Consider the following 18226-nt stretch of genomic DNA (forward strand, 5'->3'; position numbering starts at 1 on the left):
AATTCGATTACAAAGCGTTTTCGAACATATGTTTGTATGCAATTTTTACTTTATTTGAAGCTCTAGAATCAGTTCCCAAATTATTTTCCTTTCTCCTGAATCACCTGTGTATATATATATATATATATATATATATATATATATATATATGTATGTATGTATGTACAGGACGGGCCACAAAAAAGTAGCCTCGCCAGAATACAGATATGACGTGCATTAGCAGTGTTACCTCGGCAGAATTGACACAGCTATACCTGCATTTGTTAAACAATGTACATATGTTTAGGTTTGGGGGAGACCATTTTCAACATTTAATCTGAATATTAGTACAGATATGTTAGTTCTTAATATGGATCTTACATAAGTTACTGTAGACGTTAGCGAGGCTACTTTTTCGTGGCCCATTCTGTACATATATGTGCATTACAAAACAATGGAGATTATGTACCTAAACAGTCCAAAACCTTTGGCTTTACGAAGAGATCAAAGAACTACGAGAAACAGCGATCTGTTTAAAGCAGTAAAAGACTCGTAGTTCGATCGTGAAATTAACTAAACACCTTAAACAACACAACAAATTTTATTCCGTAAACTAGAAGTAGTGTATTGATATGAGACCTGACTACAATTTCTATTTGCTTTACACATAGAGTTTATTTAAAGATAATTAACCCCTACTTCTAATTAAGCTAAGAAAATTAGTCCACTCAAATACTTTTAGCCTACACATTTCAAACACACGGAACGACTCTGATATTGTCATTAAATGGCGGCTTTCGTACACACGTTTATGTAACAAGAAGGCTTGAAAGATGGTTATTATTAGATTCCCACTGTATTGATTATTATTACACATGCAGAAATCTAATGAATATTTATGTAAAAAAAATACTCCCGAAGGTATATTAGAAATACACACTCTTGAACGTAAGATCTCGAAACAATTCGAGTACAGCCCATATAATAATTAAAAAATAACCCAAACCGTCATTTAATTCTCCTCCTGTAATTCTACTGCTATCAGTGTCATTTTCCTCTCATCTGAGATAGATCTAAATGTAAACAGTCGTTATTCGGAAATTCGTACATTTTTTGTAATAAATTCAATATTAATATTTTCAATTTTCTTCTTTAACGTTATCAATTTTCAAACTATTTAAATTTATTTTACTCTTTAAATATCTCTTTTTTAGTATCCAAACTCTAAAATTTTATCAGATAATATCAAAAAATACAGGTCATCCAAAAAAGCGAAAATAGTTGTAAACGGCAAAACCTCATTACCAACAGGTTACAAATGTAAGTATGGGGAATAAGAGTTAAGTCAAGGATTCATGGTAAAAATTGTTGCAAAAATAAATTTATCACTCGCTAAAAAAAAGAATCCTGACAATAATTAAAAATTCTTATAGATCTTTACAATGTTAAATATTTAAAAAAATATATATATTTTCTTAACTGCAATGAAATTTGCATTTTTATTTAATAATAAAAGAAAATTGAACTTATGAGTGCTTCATAATCGTAATTGCTGAAAAATATAAATATATATTTATAGTGTTTTGTTTATATGTATATATCTAATCGGTCAATAAATTAGTAGATACATTTACCTGGAAATATGGAGACGGCGTATATGAAGAAGATGCATCATAGTACGGTAAACTATATAACATACTGTTATCTAAGTTAGCCGTTTCTAGCTCAGCGCCCGCTGAAGAAGTGGAAGCAGACGAAGAAGTCGACGTTACAGTCGAAGACGAAGATGTCACGGGTGGTAGATGTTGAGGCTGCCGTTGTTGTGACACTGTGAACGGTTAGCATCACCTTTTTATCCGTCACTAATCATTCACGTAAGACATATCACAAGAAACCACAAATGTCAGATCACGGATTCACTTTTATAGTACCATACAAAATCCATCTGCAGATCTTCTAGAACTATTAACGAAAATCAAAAGCGACGCGATTAACTATTTATACATTATAACAAAACATCGAATAATTACACCCGAAAAAGATGATAAAAGACAATAAAATCAAATTCAAAGAAAATTAATTATCCAATGTAACCCATTAGTTATTCGTAATATATGCCCGAAGGAAATTATGCTTTTTAGGGCTGTTTATTTACGTTTTCAACTTTGGGAAATAAAAAAAAATTAATCTAAAGTAGTATCGGACAGAACAATAAATTCTACGGTATAAACAGACGGTAATAAATAAATGTTATCGTATTTTTCCGTCGATTAAGGACATTCTGAATATTAAACGAATACATTTCATTCTAGTCGACAGACGACTAATGGAAATTTTAAACAGAAAAACTATAACATTGTTTAAATTAAAAGAGATAAAAGAAAAAGCCGATATTGGAGGATTATGCGTACATTTAGTTTAATTAAAATATAAAATCATGTAAAAAGGTGCTGTGATCTTAATAAAAATAAATTCCAAATTTAACTTTAATTATCAAATCTGACTTATATTTAAAAAAAAGTATTTATATCTAAACAACTAAAATTATAAATATACAGAAACAGATTAGATATGTATAAAAAAAATTAAAAAACTACAAACAACAATAAAATCCGATAATAAAACAAACGGGATGTAACAGTAGAAAGCAGAATTATGACTTTCGAGGAATTTAATTTTAAGGCAGATAGATGTACTGATTACAGTGAAAAGTTATTTTATGTAGATGGAGAAATTATAAAAAAAAGAACTAGGTAAGGAAAACATCAAAAAGACACACGCAAGAAGAGCTTTAATTCAAAAGACAAGACCGCTAACATAAACTGCAAATACCGAATTACAAAAAAAAAGAAATTCTTTAAAAAAAATCTGTGTGGAGTACAATTCTCGATGGCAGCGAAACGAGAACAATAGGAAACTATGAAAAAAAGATTTCTGTCTTCTTTTCAAACGCTCCATTAAAAATCTCCTCTTTCATTACCGTCGTTTTTGAAATTTGATGTTTTAAGAGCACATTGAAAATTGGCGGATTGATAAATAACGTACTAAAAAGTTTCTAAAACGAAAGAAGAGAAAGAGACTTGAAGAGGATCGTTGACAAATAAGTAGAATGTTGAAAATATAAAAAAATTGTAAAATCCGATCGCGAAAAACCTTGCTTCACTAAAATGTGTCGATAGGTAATAATCGTGTCGATGATACCCAACAAAAAGAGAGTAATTGACGACACGTGCCGCCAATTTTTTTCTGTACCAAACAATTAAAATTTGTATTTACTATTACTATTTTTTATCCTTAGAACCAAAGCAGATGTTTTCGCATTTGTTTGACTAAACGACGAAACTAACATTCTTACGTTAGAATACAGTAACCGTATTACTATTAAAAAAAACTCGATGGTAACCTGAGTCGGTCTGATTTGCGTAAAACAAACTCAAACGATTCTTCTAAATATCGAGATAGACATTAAACCGAAGAAAAGATAATGGCGGTTCGCGAAACAATTTTCACATCTACAATACCTAAAAAAATAGTGAAATTTATATACTACGGTGATTAAAAACAGGTCATAATTTATCTGGCGGTCAAATAAATAATCATAAAATCGATTAAAAGCAGTAAATTTCACGAACTTTCTCCCGAGTTCATTTTTTCTACTGAAAAAATTCGTAAAACAGTATTGTTCACAGTAATTAATTTATTAATATAATTACAATTATTAAAATTCGTCAGTTATCCTTATTCAGAAAATACCTGTTTTAGAAATACCCGTATATACTAAAACGCATATAAAACGCCCGAGAATATATTCAATCCGATGACACGAACCAGAAACAAAGTACAAATTTACCCGAGTTACGAAAACGGTGATAATTGTAAAATTCAGGTCTGTAGATATCCTTACAGAATCGATCTAAAACATTTAAATCTCGCGAACCGCAAACTCGTAACCGACGTACAATTTCTCTTGTTGCCTCTTCGAGAGAAATTATAGAAATAAAACAATTTCACGCGATTAAAATGTTTAAACGTGGAATCTGTGATAGAGAATTATGAAGTCCAATATATAATTATCACGGCCCAAGTAGTAAATTAATTGTCACCGTTTCCCTTGCATTTTTAAACGTTACAGATGCAAATAATTCGTTTTTTTTTCTGAAGTAAAGTTTATGTGTGCTCCTATTGTCAGAAGCTTATATCCGAACACCAAAATTCTTTCGTGATCTACTCCAGTCTTATCCTGAATATATGAATTTACCATTTGAGTAGTAAAATTTAGTCTAATCTAAACGGAACAAGCGCCTTAACAATTTTGGTGATCTTAATCCAAATTACGTATTTCGGTATGTTAGCTCGGCATGACAGCTACCGATCATGAGAAAAACTAAAATAAAATTCCACCCTTTTATTCTCCATAGTTATTTTTTACAACTATTTACATTCTTTTTCAAAGAAACAACAATAAACTTTAGAAAGGGGTGGGCAAAGTTTTTTTTAATAAATATATTTTACACAAAACTGTCGAGTTTCATTTTAGGCAAACAACAGGTAGATTATTAGGGCTATAGATTTCTTCCAGCTCCCGCAAGAATAACACGCTACTATACCTACTAACCTTTTCTGTTGAAATTTAATTCCGTAGAAACCGATAACGCAAATGCAAAAACGAAATCCAAACCGCACGATTTATAAAGAAAGGATTTTTCCTGTAAAATTAAATGTTTATAAAAAATAAATCTGCGGTAAAACGAATGAAAAACCCCTATTACGATTATATACAACCCTTTTACTTCTTTCACCCTTTTACATTAAAGGAAGGGAACGACTGGCAGCAAGTATATCAAAGGGTAAAAAAATAGAGCTTAAAGGGTTGACTTCATTATAACAACATCTCGAGTATAAGGGTTTTTCAAAACACTCAAAGAAAATTAACATCACATTATTTTATTCGTCATGGGAAAAATTTTCTCGTTTTGAAACGCATAAAAACATCAAATTCCTTGTTAGGCATCAAGGTATAAAAGCAGTATTGACTGCTTATATAAATTATATATATATAGTTTTTTAACAATATATCATTACGTAAAAACGTTACTATTCACATTACTCGGAAAAAATTATGTAAAATATAAGAAAAAACTTTAATTACATTTACTATACCTGCGTAACGTTATATAAAATACCTACATTACAAAAGGATAATTTTAATTCATATTTTGAAGAAAATTAGGCAACAGGAAAAAAATAGAAAGAATGCATGCAGTAATTCAATGCAATTCTGATGGTAGATAACTTTACCCTTATATAAATTTTTCTATTAAGATATGTTTTTACTACACAGTATATTTGCTTATAAACAGTATAGATAAGAAAATAGTATTTCTTATGAATAGAATACTTAAGAAAAATATTGATGTGGACACCACGTGTCTTACATATACACATTTTTGGCTGCACTTCATTTAAACTTATTTCATTTGAAAGTGAGATACGATCCTCCAATTCTTTAATAAAGTGGACAGTTACACAATTGCATTGTAGTAGACACCACATGCATCACATTTTTTTTGTGGTGTCCGTATCAGCATTTTATATTGGTTTATATATTAATTTTGTGTCACGTCGCTGAAGTAGTTGTGATGTAAGTGAGAACATGTCGGATCCGTAACCATGCACTCATCGGTTCGAATCCAACTTCATATACATTTACTTTTTTAAACTTTTTTTAAAATTTAAATATATTAATTTATTAATAATTATTAACCTCTGTAAAAATGTTTGAATTAAAATGAAAAGTACATAAAATTTTATTTCACTAATAACTTCTGATTTTTTCATATTTTTTTTTCAATTAGAGGTTAACATTTATGAATAAATCAGCATATTTAAATTGAAAAAAATAAAAGTTAAAAAAAGTAAATGAAGTCGGATTCGAACCGATGTGCATTCCTCTTGTAAGATCCAAATATTTCATTAATTAAAATTTTATTTGGCTATAACTATGGAACCAGTGAAACTAAGTACCACTATATCGTTGTAAAATTCTCAATGAGAGCTTATTACTACAGTTAAAGTCCACAATCCACATTTTTGGATTCTGGACTTTTTTGGACACTTTTGGCCCAGTCGATTGCAATCAAAAGGGGAGGTGCACAACTAGATGTTACAAACTGTTGTAACATCTAGTTGTGTAACATCTAGGCACATCGGTTCGAATCAGACTTCATCTCCTTTTTTTAAATTTTTATTTATTTAAATAAATTGATTAATTTAGAACTGTCTAAATCCAAAATCTCAACATTCTACGGCTAATCGTTTTTGAGCTATGCGAGACATACGTACAGTCGTCACGCCGAAACTAGTCAAAATGGATTCAGAGATCAAAATGGATATTTCCATTGAAATCTGAAAACCAAAATTTTTCGCAATTACAATACATCCTTAACTTCGTACAAGGAAGTAAAAATATATAATTTTAAATCTACAAAATGCTAAAAAATTGATGACCTACAATCGTTACGCAAATAAAGGGGCGTAGCCTACATCGTGCACTTTTCAAAATATAATAAAAATCCAACCCTAAAAAAAAACAGTTCTGCAAAAATTCACACAACCTTTTTACTTCCTTGTACGATGTAAAGGAAGTATTGTGATCGCAAAAAATTTCGGTTTTCAGATTTCAACAGAAATATCCATTTTGATCATCCCTGAATCCATTTTGACTAGTTTCAGCATGACGATTGTACGTATGTACGTATCTGCCACAACTCAAAAACGATTAGCCGTAGGATGTTGAAATTTAGGATTTGAGACTACTGTATCATCTAGTTGTGCACCTCCTCTTTTGATTGCAATCGGCTGGACCACAAGTGTCCAAAAAAGTCCAGAATCCTAAAAATGTTGATTTTGGACTTTTTTTAACAACAGTAATAAGCCCTCATTGAGAGATTTTCAACGATATGTCATAAGTAGTACTTATTTTCATTGGTTCCAGAGTTATAGACAAATAAAATTTTAATTAATGAAATATTTTGATCTTACAAGGGGAAGGCACATCGGTTCGAATCAGACTTCATCTCCTTTTTTTAAATTTTTATTTATTTAAATAAATTGATTTATTAATATTTATTAACCTCTGATTGTAAAAAAATCTTTACAATAAATAATAATTCAATAATAAAATAATATATATATATATATATATATATATATATATATACACACAGCAAAAAATATCAGAAGTTATTAATGAAATAAAATTTCATGTACTTTTCATTTTAAAAAAAAATAGTATATGCAATTTAATAAGCGTTTAAGGACGTCATGCGGTGTCCATATCATTTTTCTCTCCGTGAAATGATTTCTGGTCAAATTACTATAACCCTTATTCTTTTTTCGAAATTTGTGTAACTCACTTCTTCGATGGAATAGTAAAAACTTACATCGGATATTTGAAATGCAATATTCGTAGTTATTCCTAGGTGGATCAACTTACTAGAGGTCTGGGCCGATTTGTCTTTTTTAAATTACGTCTAACATCAACATTTCTTATTCTTAGCGGTATACAATATCAACTAGATCCTTTCTTCAAATGATTCTTTAAATAAATTCATTCAACAATATCAATTTTAACGTATAAGAAAATATTACAAAAATAATTTTGAAATAACTGAAACGTTCAGTTAGTGATCGATACTAACGTTTCGTTAAAACATCAATAATAAAATCAATTATCGTTCTCCTTTTAGTCGAGGAACAACGCAAATCATATATACTGTCAGTACTCAGTGGGGAATCTCTTATCATTATAATTAATTGACAAATGTTGAGATTTACTCAAAGAAACTTTATGGTTTATTTTCAAACAAATCAATTTCATTTTTCATGTTTAATTAATTATTTAGTAGCCAACTAATATTATTTATATTTATATTATTTTATATATGTCGTGATTTGATTACATATATATAAACCAGGCATCACTCTTGAACGACTTTTTTTTGGCATTTACTCGGCAAATGTTATACGAGTAAAAATTTATAGAAATATAATTAAGGCTATCAAATTTTCAACAACTTTTGTAAAAAACATTTTTAGATCAATTTTGTATTTTTATAGTTATTTAATTACAATTGTGCTAATAGCAGAAGGTAAAAATAAAGATACTACACTGGATAACAGCAACTGTCACTGGATAATACATCCGTTCGCAGAAAGTATCCGTGAATGGATGTGTTAGTTGAAACGTCTGCAATTAAAATTCATACAATTTGATTTTATTCCAGTCGGGAAAGTTATTTTATAAACGTAATATTCTTATATAAAATACCGTTAATTTTTAATTTTAAGTTTACAAATAAATGCCCTCGTCGATCCTAATATTTTATATTTTATCCTAATATTATAGGAAGATTGAACGCGGAAAACGAAAACAAACGAGGAGATTAATGGTTTCCCTTAAAAATTATAACGGAAAATTTCATGAATTTATGAAATCGGTATCGCCTACCGTATAAAAACTACTAAGAGTAAACAAAATTCTTCACGCAGTAACTAAAATAAAACTTACTTCGCGCTCGGTGCAGACGAACGTACTAATCGTGTTTTTTGTAAGCTAAGTAAATACTGTTCAGTTGAAAATACCTAAGTTACAAGCTTAAACTGAACGTACATCTGAATTTTAACAACTTATGTTATCTACTCCAGCAACAAGACAAACCGTACTTCTTTTTTTAAAGAAAACACTTATCGTCTGTTTAGTTAAATAAAATGGTATTTTTTGAATGCAAGGAGCTGTATTTTTTCTAACTACGCTCTTAAAAATTGGAGTCCACCTTAAAAGAACAAATGCAACATTGAAACAGAACTTTAGTTCAAACAATTCGAACCGAACCAAACCGAAATAATTTACAAAAAACTTTGAAAGTACTATCGAGGCTGAAAAACTAAAGAAATATTAAAAATATAAGGCAGAGAAAGCATTTGCATTAATTCATGAATTAATGCAAATGCTTTCTCTGCTACAAGTGAAATGTCATACTGCTACTACAAGTGAAATAAAACCTTGAGGCTTTGACTATGATATAAAAATACATTTTAATAATATAAATTAATAAAAAATAATTTTTTTATAATATAAAAATAAATTTTCCAATATATAGGGCGTGCTGGCTATGCGGTCTTATATTATACAAAGAGCACAAAATGAGTCGCTTTTGCTTTGATTCTCCGAGTTAAAAAACTGATACACTACTCTGTTCCAGCCGGTTATCTCTTTAAAAAAAGCCGACAAGTTCTTTTCTTAATTAACCAATTTTTCTGTTCAGTTTTGTTTTGTCTTTGAAGTGATCTGTGCGTATACGGTTAAATTCTATTTCGAAAGAAGCTGTTCAATATATATAAATTTATCAAGAATTAAAAGTCGTAAAACTTTCATATAATAATTTTTGTCAAAGCCACTCGCCCCAACACATTCCAAGCTTGTTAGAAAAGCATAACTTCTTTTTTTAATGTTTAATTCGCGTAGATTTATGTTAGTTATCGACGTATAATTCTGAAATTTAATAGTTTAAAAAATGTATTTTTTATTATTTATGAACAATGATAAATCAGTTTACCTTTTTTTTTACTTTTTTAATTTATGAATTCAATTTTGATTAATATTTCTTTTTCGCTTTTATATTTAAGATAGAACGCGTTTTCCTTTCATAAAAGCAAGTACAAAAATTTGTTTGTTTTAAACCAGGTCCAATATTTCTGTAAATGTATAGAACGAAATTTAGATACGAAATTTTAACGAACGGTATTTTATATTGTTTCTAAATTAAATATTACCATAATACAAAAAATACAATTAAAAAAATACGATTAAATACTAAAACCAAGTGTCACGCTTGCTATTGCCAAATTTACCGTTAACTTACTAAAAAATTTCAGTAACGTAATTCTATCGTAATTTGGACTCCCCGCAGTCGCTTTCCGATCTGCTTTAGCGCAGCTAAAGGTTTTTCTTGGACTTGAAAAACCTTAATCGGCCTTAAAAACACAGAGTAAAAAAGAATAAATAATAGTAAAACGTTTTTACCGATATACGTATACTAACCTGCACTCTATGACCTATATCTAACTTCGAATCCGCCGATTTTGAATAGATATAATGACATGACGCAAGTCTTAACACATATGTAGAGTGGTTTTTATGAAATGTAGAAAACGATGCTTCATTTACGATATTAAACAAAATAACCGAATCAAGTTAAAAGACAATATTTTGAAACCGTCAAAATAGTATAACGTAAAACACATACGACAGCTTAAACAAAAGAAATAATTTTTAATCGGTGTAATTTACTGAGAGATAAACGTAAAGGAATAAAACCTCATCCATTTCTTTTATAAATTAAAACAGCGTTCTAATAAAACGCAGTATTCAAAAATGCGTGAATCATAGAACGGACAGTATTTTACACACTTGACGTGAAATTGTATGGATATGAATTTTATTTGTTTTGCTTCCGCACGAAATAAAGATAAGTCGAAGAAAATAACACAAAAACAACCGGCAAGATCGAAGAGGGTTGAGTTTATAAAAACGACAACGCCTTATATAAATAAGAGACTAGCAGAAAGGTTGATTATCACAATAGATTTTGGACAGGTATAATAAAATATTAGAACTGGATTAAGGCCATTTATAAATTAATGTTTGATAATAATCGGTATGCAAACGTAAAAAAAAATACAAAGATATAAAAAATAGTTTCTACACGGTTTTAACGGCGTATGCAAATGAAATATTATTTACGCTTTTCTACAAAAGGCAAATTCTTTATTCATTACTATTTATAGGTTCCTTTGATTTACAATTAACTCGTTCTATTCTCCCACTTTTCAAGAAAAAATGTAGATGATACGATGAATGCGCCTTATAGACGAAAAGTAAAAAAAAAAAAATAATAGCAGTACGTTTTTACGAATATGTACTAACCGGTACTCTAAGACCTACCTAACAGGAATCCGCTGAGTAGAATTTAAATTATGAATAGATCTAATAACATGACGTACGTCTTTCTTTACAGTACATTATTAAATTGTTTTGATAATATTAATCGTAATATTAACGTATCCTGATAATGCGCTAAAAAGTCAAGAAATGTACAGTATTTAAAAATTCCGTTGCGATCCAAACGGGTAAACGAAATTAATACGATTTATATTCGTAAATTATAAATTTCACACGATTAATTTTTTTTTCTTGAATAATAGACAAAAAAATAATAGTATTTAAAGATACTACCTGCGGTTCAATATATCGAGAGTTCAAATCCCGAACTCCGAATTTCAAAAGAAATACTTCATTTCTATTATTGATATTGTTAGGATTTTAAAGGTATTTTAAATTGCGTGAACAAAGGAATAAATAATTTTAATTTTTTCCCAATAAACCATTAAAAGATAGAGAAATGAAAAAGAAATAAGAAAATTTTAACATTTTTAATCAACGTATACCTTTTTTCTGTTTAGCCTCCGCTAATTACCGTTCAGATAATACTTCAGAGGATGAATAAGGATGATATGTATGACTGTAAATGAAGTGTAGTCTTCATATACATGTACAGACTAATTCATGTACAGTATCAGTTTGGCCGTTCCTGAGATGTGTGGTTAACTGAAACCCAACCACCAAGAACACCGGAAACCACGATCCAGTATTCAAATCCGTGTAAAAGTAACTGACGTTAGTAGGAATCAATGTATACTTAACTACCACAAAATTAACAGAGAGGTGATGTAAAGTTCCACTACGCCTTTTTAAAAATCATAATAACAATAATACTTATTATTATAACAATATGTCCATCAAGATTCTTAACTTTCAATCCGCTAGTTAGGTATTAGTGTTAAACAGTAATAAATTTCAAAAACTATCGTATTAAAAGTACCAAATACTACTGACTCTTGTTAAAAGTAGATCTTTACATCGCCTAAAGAGATGAGAATGCAATACCTACTTAACGATGAACTAGTGGTTCGTAGAAGGGCCGAAAATGTATAACTACGTTTAGTAACGGAATAAGCGCATTATTAGACAACGGTTTCCGCACGCGCATTCAAATTTGCATACTTACGGCAAGAATGACAAAAACATAAAATTCCATACGTTTTAAAGAAAGCGCTGATACAAGACTAATTACCCTGCAAGTAGCGTGTCTAAGTAGGGTTTGTAAATCGTAAGAAAGTAAATTTAAACAGCATCAATTGATGATCTTGGTATGTGAAGAAAATGTAATCGGTAATAAAATGTTACCGATACCAGTTACATAAAAACGAAACGACAAGCGCCAGAAAGCGCCCTTTCATATTAATTCTCAAGAAACTTGAACACAACTTAGAATTCATTTTACAAGCTGCCATTCTTGTTTATTAGGATTTTAACAAACGAAAACATTTTTCTAATCTTTTACAAGCACGATATATTACTTATTTCATATTTTAGATGATAACGATTAACAACCCGTTAATACATGTAAAATAATTTTTTAAGTTAATAAGTTTAGTCGTCGTTAACATCTTAATCTTAAAACATCTAAAAATATAACATTATTCAAATCGATTTACAAATAAACATCGACATGTTTATATGCCGTGTAAGCTACAATAAAAAACAATACTGTGAACAAAATACTGTGAATTAACAACCCTAATTTTTGCCAGGCAATCTGTTAATTCCCAAATAGCAATTATGTTCGACTAAACATCAAACCGTTAATTAAGAAAATGTTAAAGAAAATATTTTTCAGACTCCACTTACTCCACATATAAGGTTAACATTTTTTCAAATCCGATCACTGTTAAGCAATACTTCAATTCAATTTCACAACAGTAAAGTACACGTGGACATAATTAGTGAACAATCCACATGAATTTAGCCATACACATATATATATATTCGTACGCACAATTTTTTAGTCTGTACTAATAAAAAAAATAGTAGCAGAAACGTAATTAGTCAAAAAACAATTACAAGAAACGAACAAAAATTTATCATAACTCAAATCATACATTATAGCTAAAATTTAATTATCGTAATAGTGTGAAAAACGAAGCAATTGTCTTGCCGAAATATCTTTAGAATTTTCAAGAACGGATGTTCATTCGATAACATTAAACAATTTATGAACTCTACAGAGAATATTTGCTTTCCTAAATCGACCCGTAATAACAACCGATTCTCAAAAAGTAATAAAACTTTGCGAAATAATACAAATATTAAAAAAAAGAAGAAAAAGCAAAACACAGGAGAAATGTTTTCGAATTAAACAAAAAACAAAGTAAAAATAATGTCTGAACCGGACTCGTGTCGATTAAAAGGTAAATCTCTCTCCGAGACGTAAGTTCCTTTCCGAGTTGAAGAATAACACAAAAATATTCGGATACGTAACATAAATAGTAATGAAAAGATAGAAAAATTACATAGATATAATAGTAATTCAGAGATTCTCGCTTTTATAAGTCTCTAAACGACTGAATTTTATTCGGCCGATTTACGAATGTGCAGGATTATTAATAAAAGAATTTTGTTTCCAAACCGTATACTGAAAACCGTACTTCTTCATATTGCAGTTTTATATTTAAAAAACCTAAGACTTAACTGCGCTATCGTAGCAAAAGTAATGAATCCATTTTGTATACTGCTATATAGCGATGAAAAACTGTTTATAAATAAAAATAATATTTTAACAACCTAACTGGAAAATATGTTTTCTCCCCGTTAGACAATCGGATACCTTACCGTAAACTAACCCGGTAATAAGGCGGGATTTATTCGTAGAACAAACAGCAACAAAATGGTCTCAAGTCCTTTTTAATTGTTTCAGGAACAAGTACACGAAGAGTTGCTTGATGCACAGGATTCGGTTTAAAGCCTTTTAAGAATACAGCATTGTCTTTAGGAACGGTCTATTTCGGATAGCTAGTGCAATTACTGAAGAATAATCAGGCTTGCCGCTTGTTTGAAGGCGATATAGTCTCGAAAAACAAACAGAATTAAGCCTACGACACACTCAACTTAAGTTGAAAAGTTTCAACATAAAATCCCACGACTCCAAGTAGCAAATACATTAGTCTAAATCTGGTATGAAATTCCGTTGTTTAAAGATAAACTAACCCAAATATGTCTACAGGTAAAACTAACAATAATAAACAAAAGTGAGAAAAGATAGGCTTATTTTTTAAAAAAATAAATATTAGTTGTAACTTCAAGTACAGTGATTTATTAAATTTTACAGTTTATTTTAGTACACGATAAAATAATTTTAAATAGAAAACAAGTCTAAATAAAACAACTCCTAACTAACGTTTTTAAAATATTTTTCGTCCGATCAATATTTCAGCCAAAAATATCGAGCGCGCTTACATGACGTAACAAAATTTTTTCCACATAAGGTTACATAGAACAATGTTTTCTTTTCATCGCCAAAATTATGGGTTGTTATTGTAATTTAAGCATGCGTTTCTTCATTTTAAAAATAAATGATTGTTGCGTTAACATTTATAAAGCCTACACAATAAAACTGTAGACTATTTTATAAATTAAGTCGAACGACTACTTCCGTATTTAAGATATTGTTTTAAATTTGAGCGACCGAAAACGACTGATGATCTAAATTTTCATATGGAATAGGACAATAACCGTATCTACAAGTACAATTTATTCAAATTATTAAGTAATAAGTAATTTCAAGAACCCGACGAATACGATTACAGTAATAACTGTAGTCTGGTACGTTTTGCCTATTTCTGTTACGCGCTGCAGCCTGTAATCAGCAATATCAAAATTAAAAATAAATGCACCGTTGCAAAAAAACGGAAACAAACACGTTTACTTAACTGTAAAATTTAATCCAAAAATAAGTTCTATTTAAATGACTTAATGTTATTACGTAGTAAATTTCATTAATTATTACAAAATAATACTACAGAAACTGAAGAACGCCTACTTGTATAAAAAATTTAGAATTAAAATTCGACGTTAATAAATAAGAATGATAATTTTAAAAAATGCTCTGTGAAACGTGATTTCATGTTACAAAAAATGCGAAAAAAAAATTTTCCTTTAAATAAAGTATTTAAATCACTGCAAGATAGCATAAGAATCGCAGTATTCACAAATATTATTACATATGCGACTTACATAAACAACAGTAAAAGAAAAAATTATAAATTAAAAAGTTTTAACATTTCTTAAAAAAGCATACAAATATATAATACCGTAAAACACAAGGTCTTCCCTTCACTGGATAAACATTATAAAAAAACAGATTACTAAAATAACAAGAAAAATTTTATTTTTTATAAAATGAAGGGGACTTATGAGATAAATATGATTATTTTTATAGAAAGCAATAAAAAATAAATTAAAAAAAATTACGTTTTGCCCTAGAAATTATACACTTATCGATTCATAATTATAAATTACCGATGACGATAACCCGATTTAATGGAGCTGAATATTAATTAGGTTTTAAAAAAAAACAATCGTGGGGAATGAAAAGTATTACAACACCGCGCAATAAAAAATAAAAAAAATATTTTGTTGACTCTTTTAAATGAGAAACTTATGAAATAATTACAGCTGAATACTATTTTTTTAATTACGGGGGAAAATAACTGTTTTAACTAGTTAAATCAAAAGAAAGTAAAACGTATTAAAATTATTTTACACTTGGTTTGTTATACTAGTAATAATACATAGCTAAGAAAAATAAGAAAGTACGTTAAAAGAATAAAACTATAAAAGAAATCATTAACGGATATGTTACACAGTTGACACCAGTGAGAGTTATATTAAATATTTAATCCTTCAAGAGAATTATGTTGGGTATACTTCATTCCTAGCAATACCAACTCTGAGTAGTGAATTTAATTAATTAATTAATTAATTAATTAGTGAATTAATATGTATATTAATTAAGTAACCTTGGTAAAACAAGGTAAATTTAACATTATCAAATCCCGAAAATAAATGCCTACAAAATAAATAGTTTTTCATTCTATTTACAAAAGTAGAGAGATGATTTATAGATATTATCAATAAAAAAAATCGCATAATTTATACATATCAAAGGATATTTTAACGGTGGAAAAAATTATATCGACGAAAATCCGCAAAAATATTTTTTTGTGTATTTCATCAGGTTGAAAAATTAACGTAAATATAAAGCACTCGAGGATCAAGATCTGAAAAACTAATGATCTTAAAAATACTTTTTAAAGAAAAGGGGATGTGCGATAAAAATAATAAAATTTACAGAAGTATTTTAAATCGACCGATTTAACAAGTTGTAATCTTAAATTTTGCAGTTATTTTAGCATCCTGATGAAAACGATTGAAAAATGATTTCCTACAATAAAAATATTAGTAATAAATACTGTAACTTATGCACCCACCCGACAGCTAATATTATAAATTAATATAACAGATGCACATTAACAAAACACACACATTAACACGACACAGCCAACGGCTAACCGAGTACTAAGCTTGCGTGATCACAGATGAATATCCGGCCACGCCTCCACCAATGGTATCACCGTTCAGTAACTACGTCACGTTGTATTTTCCCACTTATCACAACCACTGCGCAGCTTCTAACAGACTACCCCCTCATTCCGATCCACTTGTAGTTTACCTGATGGAAATTCACTCTTTCAGTCGACCCCCCTCATGTTGTCTGTCTCCTCTAATATCTTTATTTCTTTATTTTTAATCTGAAATTTATTTCTTCGGAAATGCAATCGCACTTTCGTAGTAAAAGCGTTAGGTAAAAAGTCGCAAGCTAAAAATAAAGGAAAAATATTACATACAAGCAAAAACACAATTATTAATCTATAATAAGTATAATTACAGACTACATATCTACCAGGTTTATTACGAATGTAACCTCAAAATACACATAATTAAGCCACACTGTGATCGGATAAGGCTAATGAATTTAAAAAAATAATCATTACAAGTTAAGTAAAAATAACGATACTTTTTTATTTATAGTCGCATCAACAATTAAAGCCATTAGCGAGCGACTTATCAGTGTAATGTAACTGTACCCGTAAATGTGCAGTCTGGAACAAACTCAAGCCGACCATTCCTCAGACGAGTGGTTAATTAAACCCCCCCCCCCCCCGGTATCCACGATCTAGCATTCAAATCCGAATAAAAAAAAACCTTTATTAGGATTTGAACCTGAGAATTTCGCCTTCGAAATCGACTTATTTACGACGACGAGTTTATCGCTAGACCAATCCGATGAGTTAGGAAAGAATAAAGTTTTGACATATGTAAAAAAGAACATAAATAATTTGAACGTGAGATGCAGTAAAGCGAATTTACAGAGAAAATCTGACGTCTAATTGTATTAAAAATGTTTTCAATAAATGGCAAAGATATTTCTTTATATTTCTCACTTCGGTAATTCTTCAAATCTCTGTTTACATAACGAATGATTTTTAAAGCCTACTCGGTAAAAAATTATTACGACAAACTTGATTTGGCCTACATACTTTTCAAAGTAAAACTGTCGTTAAGTAAACCGTGTAAAACCGTAAGCATAATTATAGAGAAAGCTTTAATGAAGAAGGGAAATATTATCAGAAGCTAAAAAATAACTTTATTTTTATAAAGGTAAGAAAATTAAAAGCACATCGTGCGGCGAAGAGCTAAGAAAATATGGAAAACGATTTCGTTCTGGGAATACGCATTTACGAAAAAACATGAGATGGCATGTAAAAAGTTGCCTAAAAGTGAAGACTTAAAGAAGGAACATCGATTTAAACATATTAACTTTCATAATGTGGCACGTCACATAACACGTAATCGGCTCATCGAACTAATCGATTTGAAGAAAATACAAATGCAATAATTTAAATCCCGATTACAATAATAAAAAATTTAGTTCGAAAAAACGGTTAATAATTTTTTCCCCGGCGTTGTCAAATCTATTAAATTTGTTCAATCTACATACTGAAAAAAAGACCGGTGTCAAACTGCTCTTCAGGTAATCTACATAAATATTTAATTAAAATTCGAGACGAATTTCCACAATAAGTTTGAGAGTTCTAATGAACGACGGTTTCAGTTTTCGATCTTAAAAAGATGATGTCAAAACCTGACTACGTTTACCGACTGCTTATTTCGGGTACATTTAGCCTAAGCACTTTCTTTATCTTAATAATTCAATACTTTAAGCAA

General features: G+C 29.4%; 1 protein-coding gene across 5 annotated transcripts in view; it reads right to left on the minus strand.

Moving 5' to 3' along the window:
* LOC142331717 (protein phosphatase EYA1-like) overlaps positions 1-18226 on the minus strand; it is a 321428-nt gene that overhangs the window by 218144 nt on the left and 85058 nt on the right. The window contains exons 1-2 of one of the 5 annotated variants that reach the window (XM_075377791.1): positions 16429-16527; positions 1614-1941 (exon numbers count right to left, since the gene is read on the minus strand). The exons of the other annotated variants lie outside the window; for them this stretch is intronic. Coding sequence (XP_075233906.1) covers positions 1614-1676 — 63 coding nt within the window. The 5' untranslated portion in view covers positions 1677-1941; positions 16429-16527. Of the gene's footprint in view, positions 1-1613; positions 1942-16428; positions 16528-18226 lie in introns of those variants that run through there. 5 annotated transcript variants of the gene reach the window in all.

The sequence above is a fragment of the Lycorma delicatula genome, chromosome 1 (assembly GCF_047948215.1).
Source record: "Lycorma delicatula isolate Av1 chromosome 1, ASM4794821v1, whole genome shotgun sequence".
NCBI classification, from domain to species: Eukaryota; Metazoa; Arthropoda; class Insecta; order Hemiptera; family Fulgoridae; genus Lycorma; species Lycorma delicatula.